At 39.1% G+C, this 24,224-nt stretch overlaps 1 protein-coding gene across 6 annotated transcripts; it reads left to right on the forward strand.

Annotated features, from left to right (window-relative positions):
- Positions 1-23,908, forward strand: Ccdc82 (coiled-coil domain containing 82). 6 transcript variants are annotated; one of them, XM_042671496.1, is made up of 9 exons: positions 1-67; positions 2,074-2,141; positions 4,822-5,543; positions 5,998-6,205; positions 7,689-7,781; positions 8,999-9,123; positions 11,215-11,385; positions 18,109-18,294; positions 23,431-23,908. In XM_042671496.1, exons 3-9 carry the CDS (start codon positions 4,830-4,832, stop codon positions 23,497-23,499), a joined length of 1,566 nt encoding a protein of 521 aa, XP_042527430.1. In that variant the 5' UTR covers positions 1-67; positions 2,074-2,141; positions 4,822-4,829; the 3' UTR covers positions 23,500-23,908. The 6 variants fall into 6 exon arrangements, with proteins under 6 accessions (XP_042527430.1, XP_042527431.1, XP_042527427.1 ...); XM_042671497.1 differs by having other exon boundaries at positions 49-67; positions 2,077-2,141; XM_042671493.1 differs by having other exon boundaries at positions 52-67; positions 1,254-2,141.
- Positions 23,909-24,224: the final 316 nt, after the last annotated feature.

Raw genomic sequence — 24,224 nt, forward strand, 5'->3', positions numbered from 1 at the left:
CGGTGCCGCGGCGCCGAGGGCCGAGGGCGGAGGCCGAGGACCGCGTCTCCCGGCGGGCACGAGTGAGGTACGGCGGGCTGGCGGGGACGCCGCGCCCCTCGGCCCCGCTCCGCGCCCCTCGGCCCCGCTCCGCGCCCCTCGGCCCCGCTCCGCGCCCCTCGGCCCCGTGCCCCTCGGCCCCGCTCCCCTCGGCCCCGCTCCGCGCCCCTCGGCCCCGCTCCCCTCGGCCCCGCTCCCCTCGGCCCCGCTCCGCGCCCCTCGGCCCCGCTCCGCGCCCCTCGGCTCCGCGCCCCTCGGCCCCGCTCCGCTCCCCTCGGCCCCGCTCCGCTCCCCTCGGCTCCGCGCCCCTCGGCCCCGCTCCGCGCCCCTCGGCCCCGCGCCCCTCGGCCCCGCTCCGCGCCCCTCGGCCCCGCTCCGCGCCCCTCGGCCCCGCTCCCCTGGCCCCGCTCTGCTCCCCTCGGCCCCGCTCCCCCTCGGCCCCGCGCCCCTCGGCCCCGCTCCGCTCCCCTCGGCCCCGCGGCCGGGCAGCGGGGGACGCGCGCCGGTCTCCGCCGCTGCCGTGGGGAGGAGCTCGGCCTGGAGAGCCGGTTCCGGCCGTGCGGGGCGCGGCCCTCGCCGCCCGTTCCGGGTTGTTCCCTGGCCGGAACCCTCCGGCGTCCGGGGCGGGCAGAGCTGGGCCCGGGCCGGTCCAGGGAGGGTCCCCGGGCGCCAGGTGGCCTCCCGCCGCGGGCCGGGGGTCTCGGGAGCGGACCCCGTTGGCGGGTGGTGTCCTGGCCCCGGGCTGAGCTGTCTTTCCAGTGGGGGAGGGACGGGGTCAGCTCCAGCCAGGTGACAGCCCTGGAGCCGGAACCCGACCTTGCTGCTTGGGCCTGTCCCCAGGATTGGCTGCGCGGCGGGCTGCTGCCGGCCACTTCCCCAGAAAGGCCACCGGACATTCATCTGACGCCATTTCTTGATCCCTCTCAAGCCCCTTTATGACAGAAAACATCAAGAAGGGAAAATGTCTTATGACATTTGAGCTAGTCTAGGTCTCCGCTGACCTCCAGGTAGTATCCGTGAACACCATCCCCTGCTTGCTCTCTCTTCTGGAGTACATATTAATGAATGAAGATCTAGAGGAAAGGGTGTTCTGGGGAGAAACTCAGGTGACATCATCACAGTCCCTTCTTTTAGTTGTAGAATTCCAGTACTGTGAGACAAGGAACACAATTGATGGGAATGAATTTTGGCTTTTAATTTCCATTCGTTGGCAGGAATCATACCTGTGTTATGTGTATCTCAACTGCTAAGCAATCATGAAATGGTGATGGTATTGATCTTCTCTATTCACTTATTGCTTTCTGGTTTTTATCTAAAGGTAAGGTATTATTACAGAATAAAAGTTTCATTTCAAGAAACTGAGTGTGTGCTGAACATACATAGGAATTGCATGCATTTGCATAGATGCTTTTTCTGAGTAAATCCTAAAGATAGCCTTCCATGCTCATCTCTCTCCAGGTTCATTCCCCTTTCCTCTGCCCTCATTCTTCCCAACCCAGTCTAATATAGTAAAGAGACCCAGAATTTATCAATAGGAGTCAACTACGTTTGTATTTCCCCTTGCAATAACAGCATTTTTTTTTACCTTATTGATAGTTTTGAAGTTGAAATGCTGGCAATTTTTTGATTGGCCAAATAAAATCATTTATTTAAAATAAATATATGTTGTCTCAAGCACTGAAATTCTTCAGTTTTTCAAAATAAATATTTTTTCATCAAAGTCTGCCTTTCTCTAAAATCTTTACTTTTGACCTCATTGGGCCATCCCTTAAATTTTCTAATTAGTATCATCCGTAAGATAGTGGAGGGAAGTCTGCAAATATTTCTCTTTTACACATTCTTTTCTTGCCTAATGAATGAATAATTTACAAAAGTGTCCTAATTCATCTGTACTAAAACGATAGAAAAAGCATATTTGTAAACTCCAGACCATTTTAATGGTTATTTTCTGAAAGTAAAATTTAGCAAGGAATAAGATATTAAAATGATATTTTAAAGGCTTAATCTTTACTACCTATACAAATATATTGGCAGCAGTCATTGTGTTGTACTGGATGGGAAGTCAGGAGACCTGCTCTCACTAGCAAGCATTGTGATCTTGGGTAAGTCATTTATACTCTATGTCCTTGCCTTTGATATTTATAAGTGAAAACAAATGGTATGTTCCTTGGAGGATTATTGTCAGGATTTAAGAATAATTATGAAAGTAAAAAATTGGGCAATTTCTTTTTAATGAATTTTTTAAATTTTTAAAATCATTTTTTATTTATGTGGTAGTGAGGAATTAAACCCAGGGCCTCATGGCAAGCTCTCTACCACTAAGCCACATCCCCAGCCCTTGTATTTCTTAATACGTACAGACATCAGTCTTCTTAATAGTGTGATCATCTTTTTCTACCATTGTCCTAGAAATAACATTATAACTTTCTGAGCATCTTTTTGGGTTTTTGGTTTTGGTTGTGGCTGTGGGGCTTGAACTCAACATCTGAGCACTGTCCCTGAACTCTTTTGCTCAAGACTAGCACCCTACCACTTGAACCACCCTACCACTTCCAGTTTTCTGGTGGTTAATTGGTGATAAGGGCTTCACAGACCTTCCTACCCAGGCTGGCTTCAAACTGTGATTCAGATCTCAGCCTCCTGAGAAGCTAGGATTATAGGCATGCGCCACCAGTGTCCAGCTGAGGGTGTTATTTTTTGAGTCATCTGGTATGTGTAAATCTATTTTGGATACTAATAAAATCAACTTTTCACATTATTTCTTACTGTCCGTGTTTGCTTCAGTCTATCAAAACCATCTTTGTCATTCATCATCTTTAGTGTTTTTTCATTATTTCTCTCAATTCCAAACATGTTTAGAAGAAAGGCTTATTACAGTGTAATGACTCATGACATACTCATAATTGGTTTATGCAAATTTAACGTATTTGTTTACAAATACTTATTTGTACTGTATGCCTTCAAAATATAAGTTCCCTAATCTATCTAGTATCTATTCTAAGAAACACCATCTTTTCAGAAACTCGGTGGACATATTGTAAAGAATACATCCATCAGTAACATAGGAATTTTTTTAAAAAAGTAACCACACATCTCTGATATTTTTGTTCACCTTCATTGGTTTTAATATAAGCCTTCTTCAAGATGCAACCAAAGTATAATTTCAGGTAACAGACTCTTGTGCCTAGTGACTAGAATTGTTAATATTGCTATTAGGTTATTGTAGCAATTACTGTCCACACCATAAACATCATTTCTGGTATATAGTGTTACAACTACTGTTCTGACTTTTAGAGTTGTTACCATCATAAACAGAGACATTGGCTTATAAATATACCAGGATTTATACAATCTAATCAGTAGTATCTTTCCTCTTCCAAGCAATCATCTTTTTTATAAACCTGGTCCAGCAATACCTCACTGCTCAAAAAAAAAATTAACTTTCAAGTTTTGGCATTTCTTTCAAAGTGTGTCTCATGTGTTTATGAATGTCCTTAATAATAGTTGGAAACTGCTAATAGTCTACATACATACCCTTAGATTTTTATTTTTCATTTCGGTGGGGGTTTTATGCTGTCATTTATAGAAAATTCCAGGAATGTTCTGTACATGGTAGAAATACTGAAATAATCAGACTTGTGGTCGTTTCATTGCAGGGAGCTAATGGCTAAATTCTATAAGCCCTTACACACATGTATAAGATCAGCCTCATTACATAATGGCCACACTTCTAGTCCATAGCAACCAGAAGTGATTCTGATTTTCTAATTATCTTACCTATCTCTTGATTGCTTCTTTAGTATATACTTGGGATCATTTTAATGGAAATCACCCTTTTTTAACATCAGAAACTGACAGCATTTGGTTTTCTTCCAATATCATCTCTGCTTCACCATGAAGCTTTCTTGTTTTTCTACTTGACTACACTATTGGATTGTCAGTAAATTTTCTGTTGGATTGTACCATATCTAGCCCTACTGCCACCTTGCTAAGGTACAGAGAGGCTATCGTCATACTGGATAGGTGATCTTTCTCCTTCTCGCTGCTGCCTCGTGTCAGCTGCTACTTTACAACTTTCCTCATGCAAAGTGATTCTTTATGATTCATGTCATTTTGCGACTCAAAATCCACCTTTGCCTAAAGGATGATCACCTTGGATATCTCATTCTACTTTTCTATTCCTGTCTCCCGTTTTGAGCCTGAAGTTTCATTTTTGTTTGTTTTCCATCCATAGTTTTTCAGCCTCACTTACTGATCATAAAATGTTTGTTATCAACACCAAACACTTTGTTTTTACTGTTTTTACCTTCCTGAAATTACTTTTTCCTTTATTCTCTCTTTCCAAACATAATCAATCTTTCAACTATAAATATTTTGTGAAGGGCTTGGCCTATTAATATTCTTGCATCTTCATATTTTAATTGCTGTTATTTTTATCATTCATTTTGTACCAAATGAATACCTTGAATTTTTCATTTTTACTTTCGTTTTACATATAAGTATTTATTTTCTGAAGGTCCCAGGAGCATTTTCTTTGTATCCCTTTCAATACAACATAGCACAATTTGGAAAATATCCATGTAATTGTTTCATAGATGTTGAGTAATTATTTGTATAATGGTTTATAATTTTATATTTATAATAACTCTTCAGATATCTTACCCAGATATTTCATGTAATTTTACCTTTGTGGATCATTCAATAAAATCATAGAAAGATGATGTTTGCCATATATTAATTCATTGGTGCAATCTATTTTATTCCTATAACTTTATTTTGTAGAAGCTTTCATGAAAATGGTACATGTTAGAAGACATGAAACAAGGAAATGTTCTGAAACTCAAGTGCCTGAACAAAAATCTCGAATTGACTGGCGCCGGACTAAGAGAAGTATCTCACAGTTATGTGACGATGATGAGGAGTTGGGTAGTGATGAGGAGTTGGGTAGTAATGATGATCTGGATAGTGAGGAAAGTGTTGATAATAACAAAGAGCTTGATAGTAGTGAGGAACATCTTGATAATAAAACACAAGCAAATGAAAGAGAACTTACGTTGACCAAAGTTGAAAGTGAAAGAAGCAACAGTAACCTCATTTACACCGGCAGTGGCTCAACATTTGAAGAAGAAACGAACAAATCAAAATTTACTGACTTACTAGGTCATGACAAGCCTCTGAGTCAAGAGGAGGAGGATCTCCACAAGCACAGTGAACAGATCTTAGAAGAGGATTTAGATGAAGAATGCGTCAAACGAGGAAAGAGAAAAAGGATCGCCTCTACGATGTATGACAGCGATGAAAGTGAGGACAGTGATGTCCTAGTTAGAAAAGTAGGCACCAAATGTCCACGTAGAGTGGCGGAGGACGACTGCTCCTCAGTGGAAATGGAGCCAGAAAACCCCGAAAAGTCATTAGCTGCCCGAAAGCGAGGACAACTTCAGAAGTTGAAAGAACTCGCAAAACAAAGGTCTCGCCAGAGATACAGTAGTGGTAGAGATTTTGAGGTGTGTTGTATTTTGTTGGTAGTATTGTTGTTTTTAAATTTTTACTTAAACTTATTTAATTTGTATAATTGCCAAAGTACTAGATTCTCTCTTCAGCAAGTCTAGAATTTATTAGTTAATAAAATACCCCTGAACATGTTTAATTGCATGGTTGTACCTAATAGTATTGTTTTATTATAAGCCTCAGTTTCTCACTTTTTTAAATTGAAAGGCTGTTGTTCTCTGGTCTTTCCTCTTCTTAAATACTTACATTCTTAATGTCTATCTTAAACATTTTATACCACTTAACTGAAGCATAATCTTCCTAATAAGTTTGCCATTCAACATGACAAAATTCTCTAATTTTAATCTTAAAAATACGTGCTAATTCTGTGGATTTCTTTTAGTCACAGATTTAACCTTTCAGATTTATATCCATTCTGGCCCAATTTACTGAAGCATTTATCTTAATTAGGACTCTGAAAAAGAATCTTGCCCAAGTGATAACGAGGATGATGAGGAAAAGGATGAAAAGGAAGACAATTCTGAATATGAAGAAGGAGATGATTATATTATTGATGATTTCGTAGTACAGGATGAAGAGGGTGACAGAGAGTATAAAAATGAACAAAGAGAAAAATCAACTACATCACAACTGAAGTTAGTAAAACAGGATTCTCTTTGTAAGTTAAATATCAAGAACATTTTTTAACTTGGTCAAATAAGCAAGTCAACTTTTTAACGTTATATTGGTTTAGTTTCATTTTCAGGTATCTTAAATGTGTGAGGCTCACAGTTAGTCCAGTGCTCTCAGAAATGCTTTCAATCTAAAAATATATTGACCCCAATTAGTCTTTATTTCTAGTATCTCTGTCAACATTTACCACTGTAGAAATACAATTTGAAACATATTTAATTTCTTTATTTAAAATACAGCAACAACATTCCATGAAAGAATAAATCTATATTTTCTAAAAATATTGTTTTGCAATTCTAGGTCTCGTTTTTGGCAGTACTGAAGCTTGAACTCAGGGCCTTGCTCTTTCCCTCAGCTTTCTGGCTCTTGACTCTACCAATTGATCCCTGCCTCCAATCTGACATTTTGCTGGTTAATTGGAGATAAAGTCTCAGAGACTTTTCTGCTTGGGCTAGCTTTGAAACATGATTGTCCACGTCTCAGCCTCCTCAGTAGCTGTGCTTACAAACATGAGCCACAGAAGCCTAATGAACTATCTTTTGTTTACCATAAGAGGTGGCTAGATTCTTACACTTGCTTTGCATTTAGTCTGTTGTGACGTGCTGGTTTGTTCAAGTATATGCAAACAGTTTTCAGACAGATAGGGAGCTGAAAAAGGGGAGGAGTGTTTTGAGAATATTTTTAAAATTTGTAACAGTTTTTAGGGGCTTTATTGTGCTAGTTTCATACAAGACATATGATAACTTATCATATTTAAACCTATCACCCTCTTAGCATTCTCAGAATAATTGTATTCTCACATAGATAGCTAGCTAGAAAAGGGAAGAATAGTTTAATAGCTATCTTTAAAATGATAATGGATATTCTAATTTAACGATACACCAAAAGCTGACAAATGATTTTAAGTTAGTCATAATATGGAATCTGAAGCCGTGTGAGCGACTGTTTGGTGCTCACCTTGTAGTCCATTGGTCTGTGTTGAGTTTGATTGGGCCTTCTGTCCATGTTTAATTTTGTAACAATAATGTAGTCCTTTGGAAAAGACCCATAGAGTGTGTTATGCAGATCTTCAAATTTCTGGTATGAATTTTGCTGTATGATTTTTAAAATGTTACATTCATTACTATCACCACTAATCACATCAGAACAATCATCTGATATTAAGAAACTTCAAAAGTATGCCAAGTTCACAATAGCACATATAAGTTTATCACAATTCTAATTTCTAATGTTCCTAATAAGTTTTCCCTTAGCAACCTTGGGGACATTTAAAGTAATATCTGAAAACTGCACTAGAAGCAAGTAAATTTGGAAGATAGAGATTTGCTTAGTGCTCCAAGTCTCCAAGGCAGCTACAGGCTGAGTCAGCTGATTCTGCTGCTGATACTCCCAGTTTCCTAGCACTGATCATTTCTATTCAGGAGTGCTTTGTCTGCTTGATCCTAGCATTTATTTTAAATTAATTTCAGATTCTTTCAGTGATCACTATACTCACTTTGAAAGAGTTATGAAGGCTCTTCTGATCAACGCTTTAGATGAATCTTTTCTGGGAACATTGTATGGTAAGTTTGCAGTATAAATGAAACATTAAAATTTGTTTTTTCCTAATTTTTAAACCATCACTTTTAAAATTAGATTAAACAAAATCAAGGAGAGCCATTCTTAAAACTTACCAGTTGTTTCTTCTAGGATGCACCACACCAATAACTAGATTTGAGTGAAAAGTTCAGTGGGTTTTTCATTTGAGATAAGTAAAAAATAAGAACATGAACAGATTCATGACCCAGAAGAGCTTTCCATGAATTTGAAGAAATAAACTCCTAAAACAGTAATGCTCAGAACTCATGTGCTGGCCCAGTTTCTCTCGAGTTTTTGGAATTTCACTTTCATGCCATTTTATGCTTTCATGTAAAATGAATATAATTCATTTACTACAGAAAAGTCTATGCTGTGGGGGAAGGATATGGAGTAAGGGGAGCTGAAATCTATGCCATGGAAGATTGATCAAAGAATGTCTCTCAGGGCTAACTTTAAATAGAAACCCGAAGTGAAGGAATAAGTCATACAGCATATAGGGACAGCAAAAACTGAGACCCCCCCAGGGAAGAGTTCCTGGTATTCAGGAATGACTTAGAAGGCCTGCAGAGCTAGAGTGGAATGAGTTCTGAGACAGGGTGGAAAAATGAATTCAGGTAAGTATGTACCAGACATCAGGGCTTGGTAAAGCCATGCTGAAGTGTGACTTTGTGGCAATTTAAAAAAAAAAACACTTATTAGATTCATTAGTAAAATTTCAAAAATGGCAGGAAACAAAGCATAACTTTACAGACCGTGACAGATGTTTATAAATAGATAATATAGTATGAACCAAATCAGGAAGGCAGAAGCGAGCGTGGCATACCAAAGGAGAATGAGGAAAATAACCAGCTAAAGGAAAGTTCTGCTTTGTTGGCACACAAAGTCACCACTGGATCTGTGAAATGGAGCTGATTCAGAACTTTGACCTGGAATTCAGTGGTCAACCCATGCCAACTTTGTGTGAGAGAATACAAGATAACTTGCCAACCTTTTATATCTGACTCTTTTTATTATCAGAAAATAATGTAAAGTTCCCTTGTATTCTGGAGAAATGAAATTTTCATTTTTTTTTTGTAATTTAAGTATTTCTGACCAAGTGTCTTCCTAACACTCTAGGAAAAGGTCTTTAAATATTCAATTGATCCAATTTTTCATATGGACAGAATGATTGTTTTTATTACTGTTACCAATCCCCTGGCAGATGGTACCAGGCAAAAATCATATGCACAAGAAATGTTGACATCTCTTCACTATTTGGATGATCGCTTTATTCAGCCTCGTCTAGAGAACTTAGTTTCTAGAAGTCGATGGAAAGAACGATACAAGGTATGCACTTTGTGACTCTCATGCACTCTTGGGGAGATGGCCTCAGCAGACCTAGTCTTCCAAAGCAACAGCTTATTTCTCCTCACCTACCTTAAAGGCTATCATTGTTTTGATCATACACATGAATTTATCTGATAGTTAAGTATTGCTGGATGATAAATAAGTTTAGAACATCTTTAGGGCTTAGTGGTTCAAGGAGGCTGACACCAGCCAAAAGCTGGAGACTTTCTTCAAACAATAACAAGTACAAAGGTCCTGAGAGTGGGGCACATTTCATCCAATTCAGCTTTGAATTCGCTGGTGGTAAATTAGCTGTAAATTGCTAGGTTTGAGAGACATCTATGCAATCACAGAATCACAAGACTTCAAGTTGAAGAATGGCTACCATATAAAGCTTTTTGATTTGGTACATTATTAAACCTCTTAAGCCTAAGTTTCTTCCTCAGATAGAATATTTATCAGTTTAAAGGGAAATGTGTACTTACTTGGAGCATAAAAGGTGTACCACAGCTCTTATAATGTAGTATAAATTGTTTTCTTAATAGAAAAGCAATAGGACTGGATGTGGTGGTGCATACCTGTAATCCTATCTACTTGGGCTGTAGAGATTGCAGTCCAAAGTCAGCTGGAGGAAAAATTAGCAGACTCCATCTCATCAAGCAAACCAGATATAGAGTTATATGTCTGTTAATTCCAACTGGACAAGAGACTTAGGTAAAAAGATCATAGTCAAGGTAAAAAAAAAACCAACAACAGAATATTTGAAAATGAAAGCAAAAAGATCATAGGTTATAGCTTAAGTAGTAGAACACTTGTCAGCAAAGTTCAATGCCCTGTGTTCAAAGCCCAGTACTAGAGAAGAAAGGGAAAAAGATAACAGTATATATTTATAGAACATACGACTTTTGCCAAGAATTAGATATAAATTGTGTTATTTATTCTATGAAGTAACACATGAGGAAGTCACCATTATCTCTACTATGCTAAAAATGATGAAAGTATAATTTAGAAAAATTAAGTAACATAAGGTTCCACTGCTGGTAATTACATAGACCAGTATTTAAGAAACAGTCCAAGAAACCTCAAGAACCATGCTCTAGGTCATAGTATGCTTTCCTGTACTATGATAGGTTATAGAGAGTTTGGACAAACTCATGCCGGAACAGTATTTGTGAACTACACAGGGTGATTAGAGATACAGGTGACTCTGTAATATCTTAGGATAAGCTGGTTCTACTGCTGAACACAAAGAAATAATATGACAGAGTCAACACTTCCAAAATCTCAATCATTTATCCCAGCAAAATGTATTTGTCAGTATGTCCAGTAGGAATCATCAAAAGTGCTCTGTTTGCTGTAGTTACTCAGGAAGCCAAGCTGACAGCTGTTACCTGGGCCAGAGCTTCACTGAGTACCACAGAGGCAGAAAGTAGCTAGTCACCTTAAGATACCTGAATCTCAGCCTCTAAGTGGCCATGTCTCGGGGATCTATAAGCAGGAGAAATATGAAGAACGGAAAGAAAACCATGTTTTGAATCACCGTGTGGGAAATAATCTATCAGTATTTTTGGATAGGTAATTATTGTCTGGCTAGTGGAGGATGTGAGTATGGATTAATAATTATGCTAACAGTGTATTCATTATGTGCACATCAAATGCTACAGCAAAACCCAGTACACCGCTAACTGCCAAGGTAGTAGCTAGTACAGACCCCAAGTGTAGGCAGAAATCCTTGGTCACAATAACTCCACAGCCCATGCCGCTTATCTGTGCATGCCATGTATTTGCTCGGTTTGTTTGTTCATTGTTAGTTCAGCTATTAGACTCCATCAGTAGAAGACATGTAGAAATCAGCATTTCAATGTGTATCAACAACACTACTTAGCAGTAACTCATAAGTATGAGAGAGATAAAAGTTATTCTTCCCACTTACTATCCAAGCTTAAAAATCTGTTTCTTAAATTTAATAACACATTTACTGTATGCTCTGTATTAAAGTAAGAAATATGAGTTTTGCTTTTATATTTCTTCCCACTAAGATATATTTTATTTTGGCTAGATTCTTATTTTATCTTAAATTTTTGTTTTCAGGAGCGAGTTGAAAATTATTCTTCTGTAAATATCAGTCATAAGGATGCTGAGAACCGTACCTGTCAGGCATGTGGGCTACATCGTCACTGCAGGTACTCCGTGCACTTGTCAGGAAAGCAGTACAACCCCAGGACTATGGAGACAGATGATTTCATGTCACATGATCAGCAGGTATTCCATTCTCTAGTGTCAGTTTTCAGTACTTAAAACGTTCAGTTCATAAGTTTGCATAGGGAGTCCTCAGTCATATTCACAAATAGTGAAAAGAGTACAAGGAGAGAAGGTATGATTTTAATGTGAAAAGTATGTCTTACATAGCACATTCTTCCTCACTCACTGAAGTAACATTTTTCTGTACATTTCTCCTGTCATGGGAAAAGGGGTGCACAGATGGAGGGTGGTGAGGAGGAGGTCACTGGGCAGGGAGCCACAGTTGCCAAACAAGAACTGGACCCAATGAAAACTATGTGATATGATCTACAATACTAGTAGACTGCAGGCAAATAATTGAGGATGACTCGTCCTAACATGAGAAATCTGAAGAAAGCTGAGCTTTCTGACTATCTGGAGTATGTCAGAGTGCATAGCAGCCAGCATTTCCACAAGGAGGTCTTAATTGTGAATGAGTAAGTAATTGGTATACAAGAGCAGTACAAGACAACAGGAATGGCAGATAGCACTTCTACTTACCTTTAGCCTTTATAAGAATGCTGCACTTGTAAAAACAGATGTGTTAGTATCAAGCATTTCCTTTTCATATGCATGGAGGATGGAGGATGGATGAATGGGAAAGAAACCAGAGTTATCTCTAAATCTTTCCTGTTATAAGGTGGTGGAAATACTATTTATTTAAATTCTTCTTCTAAATGAGGTAGTATGATTTCTCAGTTCTACTGTGCAATATAGTTGGTCACATCCTCTGGGTAGTAAGAGTATAAAAGTATCACTTAGAAAATGTATGTAGGCATAAGGAATTCAGTTAATATTTTTAATGTAAGTCTTTCTCAGCATAGCAGATGTACATTTTCCGCTCTTTCAAAGCTGCTCTATGATGTTCATTGAATAACACATGTAGAATCTTAACAAAAGTGATTTAGTACTTCAAGGATTTGCACCTCTTCCTAGCGAAGAAGGTGGGGTTTAAAAATGATTTTCATAGCTCTACCAGTCCTGTGAAGCAAAAAGACTATATACAATAATTGGTTCAGATATTTAAAAAATGAAACGGATCACACGAAATAAGAGCAGAGGGTATTAGTGCACCAAGCACACAGTAGGAAACACAAACATTAATGAATGAATGAGCGCTTATTCCCTAGTTAAGTGAAATTATCTTAAAATGTAGGTTCATAGCCTTGGTGTAGCAAAATGTTTCATGTTCAATTTATAAAATGCAACATTGTCAATATTACAGTGAGACCAGTAAACATATGGAAAATAGTATTACTAGAAGAAAAGGTAAGATTTATCCAGATAGCTATATATCACAAGAGACACAAAGCTATATATAGGCAGTACCTATAGGTTTGTCCTATGTAAATAAATTCAGTAAAAGCAAATGATGTCTTTGTGAAGGTCATTGAATTATTATAAGCACTGATATACTAAAAATTTGCAAACAATCCATGGTAGCAGTATAATACTCTACAATATATCAACATTATGTGTCAGGATAAAATATAGCCATTAAAATAATATCATTATTGCTATTAATATTTACAATTATTGTGAAAGTAAAGTAATAAGCAGTATATACATTATCCTTTAGACCATGAGAATGACAATTTGCCTTGTGAAGGTTAAAATGTGTTTGTGACTTTAACTAAGTATCACTATTCCACAACAATGTGAAATTTATGTAGTTACCTAATCTCAATTTAAAAAATGTTCTGATCATCAGAAAACAAAAACAAAAAAATGATCCTTTGTGTAAAAACTGGATGTATGTAAACTAACCTATTGTATATTAACCCAGTGTGACTGACATTCTTTTACAAGTATTTTATTATCATTTAGTAGTTGTGCAAAGGCGTCGCCATGCGGCAGTGTATTCACGCAGTGCGTCTTCATCAGTCTCACCCCTTTCCACGGCCTCACCCCTTTCCACGGCCTCACCCCTTTCCACGGCCTCACCCCTTTCCACGGCCTCACCCCTTTCCACGGTCTCACCCCTTTCCACGGTCTCACCCCTTTCCACGGCCTCACCCCTTTCCACGGCCTCACCCCTTTCCACGGCCTCACCCCTTTCCACGGCCTCACCCCTTTCCACGGTCTCACCCCTTTCCACGGTCTCACCCCTTTCCACAGTCTCACCCCTTTCCACGGCCTCACCCCTTTCCACAGTCTCACCCGGCCCTCCCAACCCATGCCTTCTCTCACTTTTCCTAATTTTGCAGGAGATATATTGACATATCCTCTCCCACTTTTTCTCTTCATTTGTCTACCTCCTAACCCTTGACATTGCCCCAACCCTTTCAAGTACCTATTTCTTGGTATTTGATTTGTTGAATTATGATTTTGCCTTTCTAAGGAATTACATTGTTTGAGTTCTGTCCTGAATCTACCATATTTTAGTTAATACATTTGTGTACACTTGTGTACCATCCAGTGTACTTATTTACATATTTAATAAACTAATCCTAGGCTGGGTGCCCGTGGCTCACGCCTGTAATCCTAGCTACTCAGGAGGCTGAGATCTGGGGACTACGGTTCAAAGCCAGCCTGGGCAGGAAAGACCATGAGACTCTTATCTCCAATAAACCACTCAGAAAATTGGAAGTGGTATTGTGGCTCAAGTGGTAGAGCTCTAGCCTTGAGCTGAAGAGCTGAGGGACAGCGGCCAGGCCCAGAGTTCAAGCCCCACAACCGACAAAAAAAAAAAACAAAAAACTAATTCTAGCTTCCACATATGAGCAAAAACATGTAACCTTTGTCTCTCTTGGCCTAACTTAATTCACTTAACCTAATTTTGTCCAAGTTCTTCTATTTCTTTGCAAACAATGCAATATGATTCTTTAATGTCAAATTGTATTTTTAGTGAATTTTTTTTTGGGGGGGTCCATTGTGGGGCTTGAACTCTGGGTCTAGACACTGTCCCTGTGCTCTTCAGCTCAAGGCTAGTACTCTACCACTTGAGCCACAGCACCACTTCCGGTTTTCTGGTAGTTAATTAGAGATGAGTCTCACAGACTTTCCTGCCCTGACTGGCTTTGAACTTCAATCCCAGATCTCAGCCTCCTGAGTAGCTAGATTACAGGTGTGAGTCACCGGCACCCTGGTAAGGGAATAATCACTTACTAAAATCTATTTTAAGAGCTAAGCTCTGAGGCTTATGCCTGTTATTACAGCTACTTGTGAGTCAAGATGAAAGGATCAGAGTTCAAGTTAGCCAGGCTAAAAAGTAAGACCCTATTGCAATGAATAATCATCTCGTAGTTCATAGTTATAGTCCCAGTTATGTGGGAGGTATTCTCAGTCTGGCCAGGGAAAGACAGTAAAAAAATAACCTAAAAGCAAAAATAACTGAGTGAATTTTCCATTTTGAAGTGCTGCTGTAGGTACATAAAGCTGATACCCTGGGGTTAAATTGAGTTCTTTTTTAAGGTGCAGTCAGTACTGTGAAGAAATTCCTTAACTTAATTTGTCTAATGAAAAAACTTTTCACCTCATGTCTTTGAAAGAAATAATACACTGTTGGAAAGTGTGATTATGGTGAATGAGTCATTTCATTACAGCAGTGTGGGGTAGGGTGCTGAAATGAGAGGCCTTGGATCTCCAGAGCGGGGACACCTGAGTTACCTGGAGGACAGGGAGGTGTGAGACTGAAAGTCAGCCGAGAAAACTAAGGATCTTGAGTCAACTGCCCAGAATCCGCCTGGACTCCCTCAGCCTCCTCTGACCTGAGGAAGTGGCCAGCCTTACACAGTATGTGCATGCCACAAGCAGACCTGGAGGAAGGAGGATCCTTCTCTGTTGTCTGCGGCACTTCTGTCTGCTGCACTGTGGAAGATCTGGAGATCTAACCCAGGAAACAGACTTCATCCCATCCTCCTCTTTCATACAAATCCTTAACTCCCTCAAGTTGCTGACTGGTTGAGAATATCCTTAGCTAACTGGATACTGCCAAATCTGCATAATACAGTTCTGTCCAGTTGTCTTGCCTGGGTGAGCCGTGTTGATTGACATGTCCATAAGACAGACTTCATAAATTACAACTAAGATTCTGTCTATGGCTCCCCACTCAGCATCTTTAGCCTTAGGAATATTTTGGTGTGTGTTCAGCTCCATGTCTGATTTCTAGATTTGCAGGGTTGCTCGGTTCACACTGACAACTGATGTACCCCATTACCCTCAGATTTGTCGGTTCATGGAACCAGGCCAACCCTGAGTAGTGGGTTAGTAGTTTGTGTTTCACATTGCTTATCACATAGCACTTATTTGATCCATACTTGCTGTAATTGTTTTATTAGTGTACAGAAATATACTTAGGCGATTAGAAGCAGCCTCCATATACATATGTGGAAATTTTCAGGAAACTACTCAGGATATGGATTCTTTTTGGCTATTTATAGTACATTAAACAAATGGAATATTACAGTATAAGCTGCCTTGTTCCTTGCCTATCAGTTTATATGATAAAGAAGAATCATATTGGCTGAGTGCCAATAGCTCACCCCTGTAATCCTAGCTACTCAGAAGGCTGAGATCTGAGGATCTTGATTCAAAGCCAGCCCAGGCAGGAAAGTCTGTGAGACTCATCTCCAGTTAATCACAGAAAAAGCCAGAAGTGGCACTGTGGCTCAAGTGGAGGGGAAAAAAGGAGCCTAGGGACAGCACCCAAGCCTAGATCAGCAAAAGAGAAGGAGGAGGAGGAGGAGGAGGAGGAGGAGGAGGAGGAGGACAAAGAAGTATAATGTGCTCTAACAACACACTAAAAACTTAGGACTATTGCACAAATTGTATCAGTTAATGTTTTCTATGAAAACATAACAGTAGCCATATAACCCTGTTTTGGGAGAAAATAGTAGTAGAGCATTGTAAAGGCAATTCACTGTCTGTTGATCCTTATAAGTTAAGTAGATTGGAAGAGAAGAATTAGAAATGGAAGGAAGTAATATTTTCAAAAGGTAATTTTGTTTCATACAGAAAAAGAAATTAAGAATTTTAAATCTCTCCTGTTTTTCCTAACTTACAGATAAATTCCTCTCAGAGATACAAAAACCATATGAAACTGTAAATCATAGTACTATTTGATTGTAGTTCATACAGAACAGTGGTAGCAGAATTATTCTCCATTACCTACTTCAGTGGCAGAAATGGAGATACACGGTTCCTCTCATAGCCACTGCAACAATTGTGGTGTCATTTTTATCAAAGTGGGACATTCTGCTAGTCAAAGTGCTGAAGTGTCACTTAATACCAATTCTGGCTTGATAATGTTGAAATGGAAAAGCTAATGTAGTAAAAATGCAAAGTATACTAATACTTGATTATTTCTAATGATCTAAAAAGCAAGAAAAATAGGCATAGAATCATGAAAAGAAATTGAAACATATTTTCTACAACTTTTGGGAGTTTAGAAAAGCAGGTGAACATGTCCAAAATACCATACTCATAAGAAAATGCATCAAACATGAGTTGCTAATCACTGTAACTTAAATTTGTTTTTGCAATGTACTCTTGGCTCATCTATTGACTATCACCTGTGTGAAGTCTAGCTTTTTTTTTTTGTTTTTGCTTATGTGGTGCTGGGGAATCGAACCCAGGGCCTCATGCATGCAAGTCAAGCACTCTACCACTGAGCTACCTTCCCAGCCCAAAGTCTAGCTTTTTTGTCACAGAACAAGTTCCACAAATATTAAAAACTACACTGTAGTACTTGTACTGGATTTGTGAAAGTATCTCCTATTAGTGAACTTAATTAAGCATAAACAAAGTACATACGTTAGTAAGAAGTTCATATCTTTCTTTAGGCTGCTACATGACATAGTTGATAACTTCATAATATTCAGACCCCTTCTGATGTCTTTTCTACAGTAAGAGAAATACTGTAGGTTAAATTGACTTGATTTGGGCAGTCAATAATGCTCTCTTCCTAGCTTAGCTATGGGTGTGGATAACAAACTGCTATTATTCAAAACATTGTGAAAAACATGTTCTGGTTGATTAATGCTATAAAAAAGAATGTTTTCAATTTTATAATCCTACTTTGTTTAAACATAAAATTAAAATTCTAGCTAGCAGATATTTATGTGATATTCACATATGATACATTGGCACAACAAATAGGCTTAAACACCAATTTATTTTTTATACTACACATGTTTTGAGGAAATCAGTTAAAAATTACCAATACTTGATATTGGTAAAGAGTTTTAGTTTGGCTTGTTGCTTATTCTTAGGATATTATCATAATCCAGAGATTTTAACACAGTAATATATACATGTGGTACGTGGCATTCTCTCTCTTGTTCCATGGTGTCCATCTTTCTGCCATTTTCTCTTCTTTCCAAACCTTGACCATTTTCAAGAATCACCAGCTTGAGGAAGTTGATCCTCCCTGGTTAGGTTAAATACTCCTTTTACTTATATCTTTTATGTATCGCTTTTTGCATGGTTTTAGGTACATTGTTTTATAATTTATTTTTCTCCCAAGACTGTAAGCTCCCTAATGCAGGTAATAGGTCCTTCACTTACCCATCTCCAGTATCTACTACAGTACTTGAGCATAGCAGTTGACTGATTCTGTAAATTAAAGACAAAGAAGCTATTAAAGAAACAGGTAAGAAAGTTAATAATGTATTTATTAGATTGTAATAGTAAAGAAAATGTAATAATTCATTATTGTGTTATACCCTTCATATGTAAGATTATTATGTCTATTTTTTGTGTTAGGTGTTTACTGTTGGTAGAATTTGTGCCGACCGCACCGACATTTATCATAAACTGAAACATTTTAAATTCAAGCTGTACCAAGAATGTTGCTTCCTGGCAAATACAGAAGAAGTTGAGGATGAACAGGTTAAAGAAACCGTGGAAAGAATTTTCAGTCAGTCAGAAGAAAGTGGCTGGATTAAAGAGGTAAAACCAAAGAACCACCTCCTTCTGTGGACCCGGAGCCTAGTTAGCAGAGGGACATGCCAGGGTCTCCTCTCTTGTTTTTGAACTTTCCCTCTTCCACTCATGCCTTTCATGCTTACCATTGTCTAACCCTGAACTATAGATAAAATCTTAACAAAAATACTATTCTTCTGTGCCATTTCAATTACACAAGGTCCTTACACATATATGAAGTCCCCTGATTATCTTTGACAACATGTGGGATTTGTGTCCACTTTACAACAGTTCTTACAACCTGAGAGGGCAGAAGCACCTGGTACCACTGAGGACAGGATCTCCACTGCCAGTTCAGATGCCACCCACATCCTCTCCTGGGGGGACATGGGCTGAGCAGTGAGGAGAACTAACTGAAGATCAGCTGGCAGCTCATAAGCTCTGGTCTGCTCACAGAGCTTTTACAGATGCCTATGGTGTATGCCAAGAATGCTAATAGGATGGCAGTTTCTAAAATGAGGCTAGCTTAATGGATGTATAAGAGACAAGTCATAGATATTTGAGCAACTTAGGTATTTAATCTTTAAAAAGGAAAGGAAAACCTAATTTGAGAGCCCATGCTTCACTTCTATCTCATAGGGAAATGTGTAAAAGAGGAGGGGAAAAGGCAAGAGAGCTTAGCAGATACTCTCCGAGGAATGGGAAGAAAGGACAGTTCACCTGGGACGGCTAACCCGCACCTGTGTGTGCAGCCAGGCCTCCTGGGAGAGAGGAGGGCACAACTTTAAGCAGTTGTCTTGTCACCACCCACCACCACTGGTGATTTTGTCTGCCCGTGGCATCTCAACCCCCTAGTCTTTCTCTAGTCTTTTTCTCTAGTGCCGTTTGCTTTGCTTTCACTTCTCTGATTCCAAATGCTCGATACCCCCACCCCCCCCACCCCCCCTCTCTGTGCCTTTACATTTGCCTTAGGGAAGAGCCATCCACTTATCCAGTAGCTCTGTCTTCATTTTCTTAGTTGTTGAATTCATAAGTGCTTTTATTGATGCCATTAAGAACTGCCAACCCTCTAATGGAATTAGAAAACATATTGCTATATTACATTTGTAAATTTGCTTTGTTTCCCAATGCCAAATTGAACTCAGGGCTAAGTAAGTATGATGCCACCGAGCTGCACCCCAGCCTGGTAAGCCACATTTATCAAGGATAGAATGATACATGTAGAAAAAAGACCATGCATAATGTACATAGTATTACTATTATATATAGGAAACATTAAACTTCTTGAAGGAAAAAACAAAAGGCATTTCTGAATCATGTACTTTAAAGAAAGCTTAACAAGGTTAGGGACAATAGCTGGGATCTGAAATAACAAAGATATTCCTGAGGGAACACAGGTAAATGTCATGAACGTTGCATTCACTAAACATTACGCAGTGAAGGCACAGCACAGCACACATGTGTAAAGTATTGTGTACATTCTTTCACAAAAATAAGAGCTCGTTTTCTGAGATTCCTCTCACTTTAAAAACTAAGCAGATGACTTTCTTAAACTAGTTCCTAGAAACCATGAAATTTATATCTACCATAAACCTATAAGGACTGTGATGAATTTCAAACTTTGTCCCACAGTGTCTGACATCCTCGCCCTCAGTGTCTCTGCGTCTCTGATGAGCCCCGAAGTAACGGCACGTAGGCTGCCTGTGCTCCTGATGCAGGCTGGTTTCCTGCTGCGGTCAGGTGGCCATGGTGACCCTGCAGTGCCCCCTCGTCATGCCTGGGCTCTGGCATCTGAATGCACCCCTCAGCTATGACAAACCCTCTCTGCCTCACACAGATCATTTGTGCTTGTCTTTCTGCTCTCAGCTTGTCCTTGACATTTTGCTTTTTCCTTTACCTTTACTGAGCATTTCCCTGTACTATCGCATAGTATCTCAGCTACCTTCCCTCAAACCTGCCAAGCAGGCTTCATTTTTGTTCTTCCTTCTATTCACTGAACTAGGTTTTCATGTTTTTAATCTAATTGCATTAAAGGAATATAGAATCACTCGAATATAAGAAAAGAACAAGTAAGCCAAGCACTGATGGGTCATGCCTGTAATCCTAGCTACTCAGGAGAATGAGATCCTAGGGTCACAGTTTGAAGCGAGCCCAGGCAGGAAAGTCTGTGACACTTTTATCTCCAGTAAACTAGCAAAAAGCCAGAAGTGGAGCTGTGGCTCAAATGGCAGAGCACTAGCCTTGAGAAAAAAAACTCAGGGATATTCCCTAGGCCCTGAATTCAAGCTCCAGGGATGGCACGATCACACACACACAAAAACAATAGGAGAATTGTAATAAAATTGAAATATATAAGACATATACTATGTATCTTATTCTAAAATACCTTTGGAAACATGCTAACAAATGTTTTCATTAAGGAGAAAGTAGAAGGCTGGAGGCACAGCTCATGTGGTGGAGTATTTAACTAGCAGGTCCAAAGCCCTGAGTTCCAAAGGAAAAAGAAAGAGAAAAATAAGCAGATGGAGTCCTGGCAGTTGAAGAAAGATTATTGGTACTGGAAAGAGGAGGAGGAGGAGGACAAAAGTTCCTATGGACTAGGGACACATGAGCACCAGAAGTGAAGAAAACTCCAACAGAAGCACCAAGTTGGCTTACAATTGTGTTTGAATACATTTTAAGCACATTTCTACACAAATAAGGACTTTACATTGTAATCAGAAACCTATCCTTTTCCTTAGTCTTCTAATTTCTTCATCGAAACTTCTTTTCCCTTTTTTCCTTACCTTCAATTGATGTTTCTCAAAACCTTGCCCTTAACTAGCAGAACTACCTAGAAGCTTGTCAAAGAAGAAACATAAATATATAGGGTGTTATGCACCAATGAAGACATTGATTTTTTTTTGGTTGGTTGTGGGGCTTGAACTCAGGGCCTGAGTGCTGTCCCAGAGCTCTTTTGCTCAAGGCTAGCACTCTACCACTTTGAGCCACAGTGTCACTTCTGGTTTTTTAGTTAATTAGAGACAAGAGTCTCATGGACTTTCCTGCCTGAACCATGATCCTCAGATCTCAGCCTCCTGAGTAACTAGGATTATAGGTGTGAGCCACATGTGCCCGTGATTGATTCGTTGGTGAAGCAAATATGAGAACCGCAGCTTAATGGTACCTGTTGCACTAGGTTTTGACCCCTTTTTCAGGATTCCTTTGTGGGTCCAGTCTGCTACCTCAGACTAGAGACTCCTGATTCCTTTTATGTTCTGACTGCTTTCTCACACTGCATAATCTCAGCTATTTTTATCAGTAGGTCCATCTGGTAAGGGATAATCTTCATTATTAAAATAAGACCCAAACTCCCTGAATGTCTATGAAGAACTATGGGAGCTGTGACTTTAGGCAGAGAAAAATGGCAGAGTAATGCTAACTGCCTTTTGTGTTTTACTTTCCCTTTTGTGGTTTTTTTTTCTCACCAAAGCTATCACCCCTCCTACCCTTTAGAAATGGTGTGCTATAAGGTATAAGTATGCATTCACATATGTGCGCTGCAAAGTTGTCTCCCTCCTACCCTTTAAAACACAGAGTGTATGCTGTAATGTAAAAGCATCTGTTCATGTATGTGTGCTACCACTTTCCAGTAGTAGAATTTGGAGACAATTAAATTATTTTTCTAAATCTCATCTGTAAATGTGAACTAAATATTAGTTAGGTTTTGGTTGTGGAGATAAATAATACACTTCAGGCATTTTAGTATAGGACCTAGAATTAGAAAGTTGCCAATTAATGTTGGCTATTATTTGTAATAACGCTGAGAGATTTAACTTCCTTTTATACTATAACAGATAGATTTTCATTTTCCAAAATGAACTTAACAAATGAAAAAAAAACAATGTAAATATTATGATACAAGAGCATAAAACACTCAAACTTTTAAAGTCTGGGTTTCTAGTCCTAAAGCACTTTACTGATATGTAATGAAACCTTTCTGCATCTAGGCCAGGGAATGCTCTAAGTAGTCTCTGACATGGGTTGGAATCTTAAGATCTTGAGAATATACAAAAGGGTTTTATGGCCTTGCCTAGAGAGAAAACACACCCCCTTCTGTGTCCCTGTCATCACGAAATTCTTGGTCATTGAGATCTTCTATTTCTTGGGAATAGACCCCCAGAATTAGAGCATTTAATCTCAATGTAAGTAAGCACTTTGAACTCTGTATGTCCCAAACAGAACTCACTGTATCTTTTTTGCTCCTCCAGTCTTCCTGTGGAAAAACCCTGAGGTTTTCTACCTACTCACCTTGAAATCTCTGTATCACCCTTGAATCCTTAGCTTGTTCTACCTGGTTCGTTATCCTTCATCTTCATTATCGTCATTCAAATTTGGCATTTGGCATTTAAGCCATCCTAGGCAACAGGACAGCTCAATTTATTGCCCTAGGTTCTATAATTAGTTGCTAAGTGGTTTGCTAAGTCTATTATTTTGTTCTTTCCCTTGTGTGTGAGGGGAGGGGTGGGGCCAGGGGAAGTGGTGGTGCTAGGGTTTAAATTGAGGGCCACACACATCCTCTAGTTTACTTAATACTTTCCTCAGATCATATTAGTTACTTACAGTATCAAAGTATCTCATTACTTCGAAGTATCTCATTGTTTGTCAAATCACTGCTCAACTCGTTAGCCTAGCATCTCACATGCTTTTATACTTGGTGTCTTTGGTGTGACCTAACCTTTCTCTAGGAGAACTCAACTCTCCAGATTCATACATCCCTGGCATGTCGATGTTGATGAACTGTTTTATGCAGAAATCTTCGGCACTAATGTTTTGCCTACCAAATCTTGTTACTCAGAACCCTTTAAAAGCCAGTTTTTCCTGGTCTCAACTACTTGTGGCTCCTCTTCTGAACTCTTTTTCAAAGTTACTGCATTTGTACATAAGGATGGTACTGGAAAATGATCACCTTAAGACAGTCATGAAATGAATGATAGTACTGTTTGATTTCTTTCCAATGCTGTGACTTAGAAATCCTTATTTGAAATTTTGCTCCTAATCATTTAAATAAAATGAATTTTGTTACAAACATGAAATAGATTTGTTTGTGTATGTAGTTTTGGAAAGGCTAATTTATCTTCACTGTTTTAAGTCAAATAACAAGCTTTTCTATTGTATGTGCAGAAATATCGTCAACTTCAGAACTATCTCGATTTTGCGGATAACTTTCAAGCTGAGAAGTTTGAGTTGTAGCCCATTTCCTTTGAAGAAGATGTTATACATTCCTGTAAATATGAAGATCATGGGTGTTGTTTCTCTGTATCATGTGACATTTATATATTTTATGTGTATCTTCATGGCAAAATATTTGCTCATGTAAAGTCCAAGAGAGATGGCACTCTACAGTCTAATAAAACTTATCTGCTGTACATGAAAAACATAGATTTATAATTTTTAACCCAACAACTGTATTTTAAAGTTACATAGCAACGCCTCTCTAAGACATGACTATCAAATGAATGTGTTTATGCCCTTTAAATTTTGGAAAAATATATTGTAACAAAAATATAATTAAACTAACATCTATATGTATTTATTACTGAATCCCTGTCCACATCTGTGTATCATCTTTTGGCAATATTAAATAAACTCCTCTAATTTTGTTTGTCTACTGTCATCTAAATCAGTGAGCCATGGAAGAAACCTCAAAGCGTCATTCAGTCCGGCGACCTTGCCCTAGAGTCTGGCCGTTGGTTAGCTTCTTGCTCTCAGCCTTCAAGTAAGATTACCAGCCTGAGCCACTAGCTGTAATGACACCTGATTAAATGTAATTTTTATGCCAAGATTGGAATGTGGTTGTCTTTTTTTCCGCCTTCATCTTTGACAGAACATTAAACCCAGGGCCTCTTGTATGCTGGTCAAGTGTTTTCCTTGACCCATACCCCAGCCCTTTTTTGTTGTTTTTAAGAGAGACTCTT

Source organism: Dipodomys spectabilis, unplaced genomic scaffold (assembly GCF_019054845.1).
Source record: "Dipodomys spectabilis isolate Male_0828 unplaced genomic scaffold, ASM1905484v1 ptg000635l, whole genome shotgun sequence".
NCBI lineage: Eukaryota > Metazoa > Chordata > Mammalia > Rodentia > Heteromyidae > Dipodomys > Dipodomys spectabilis.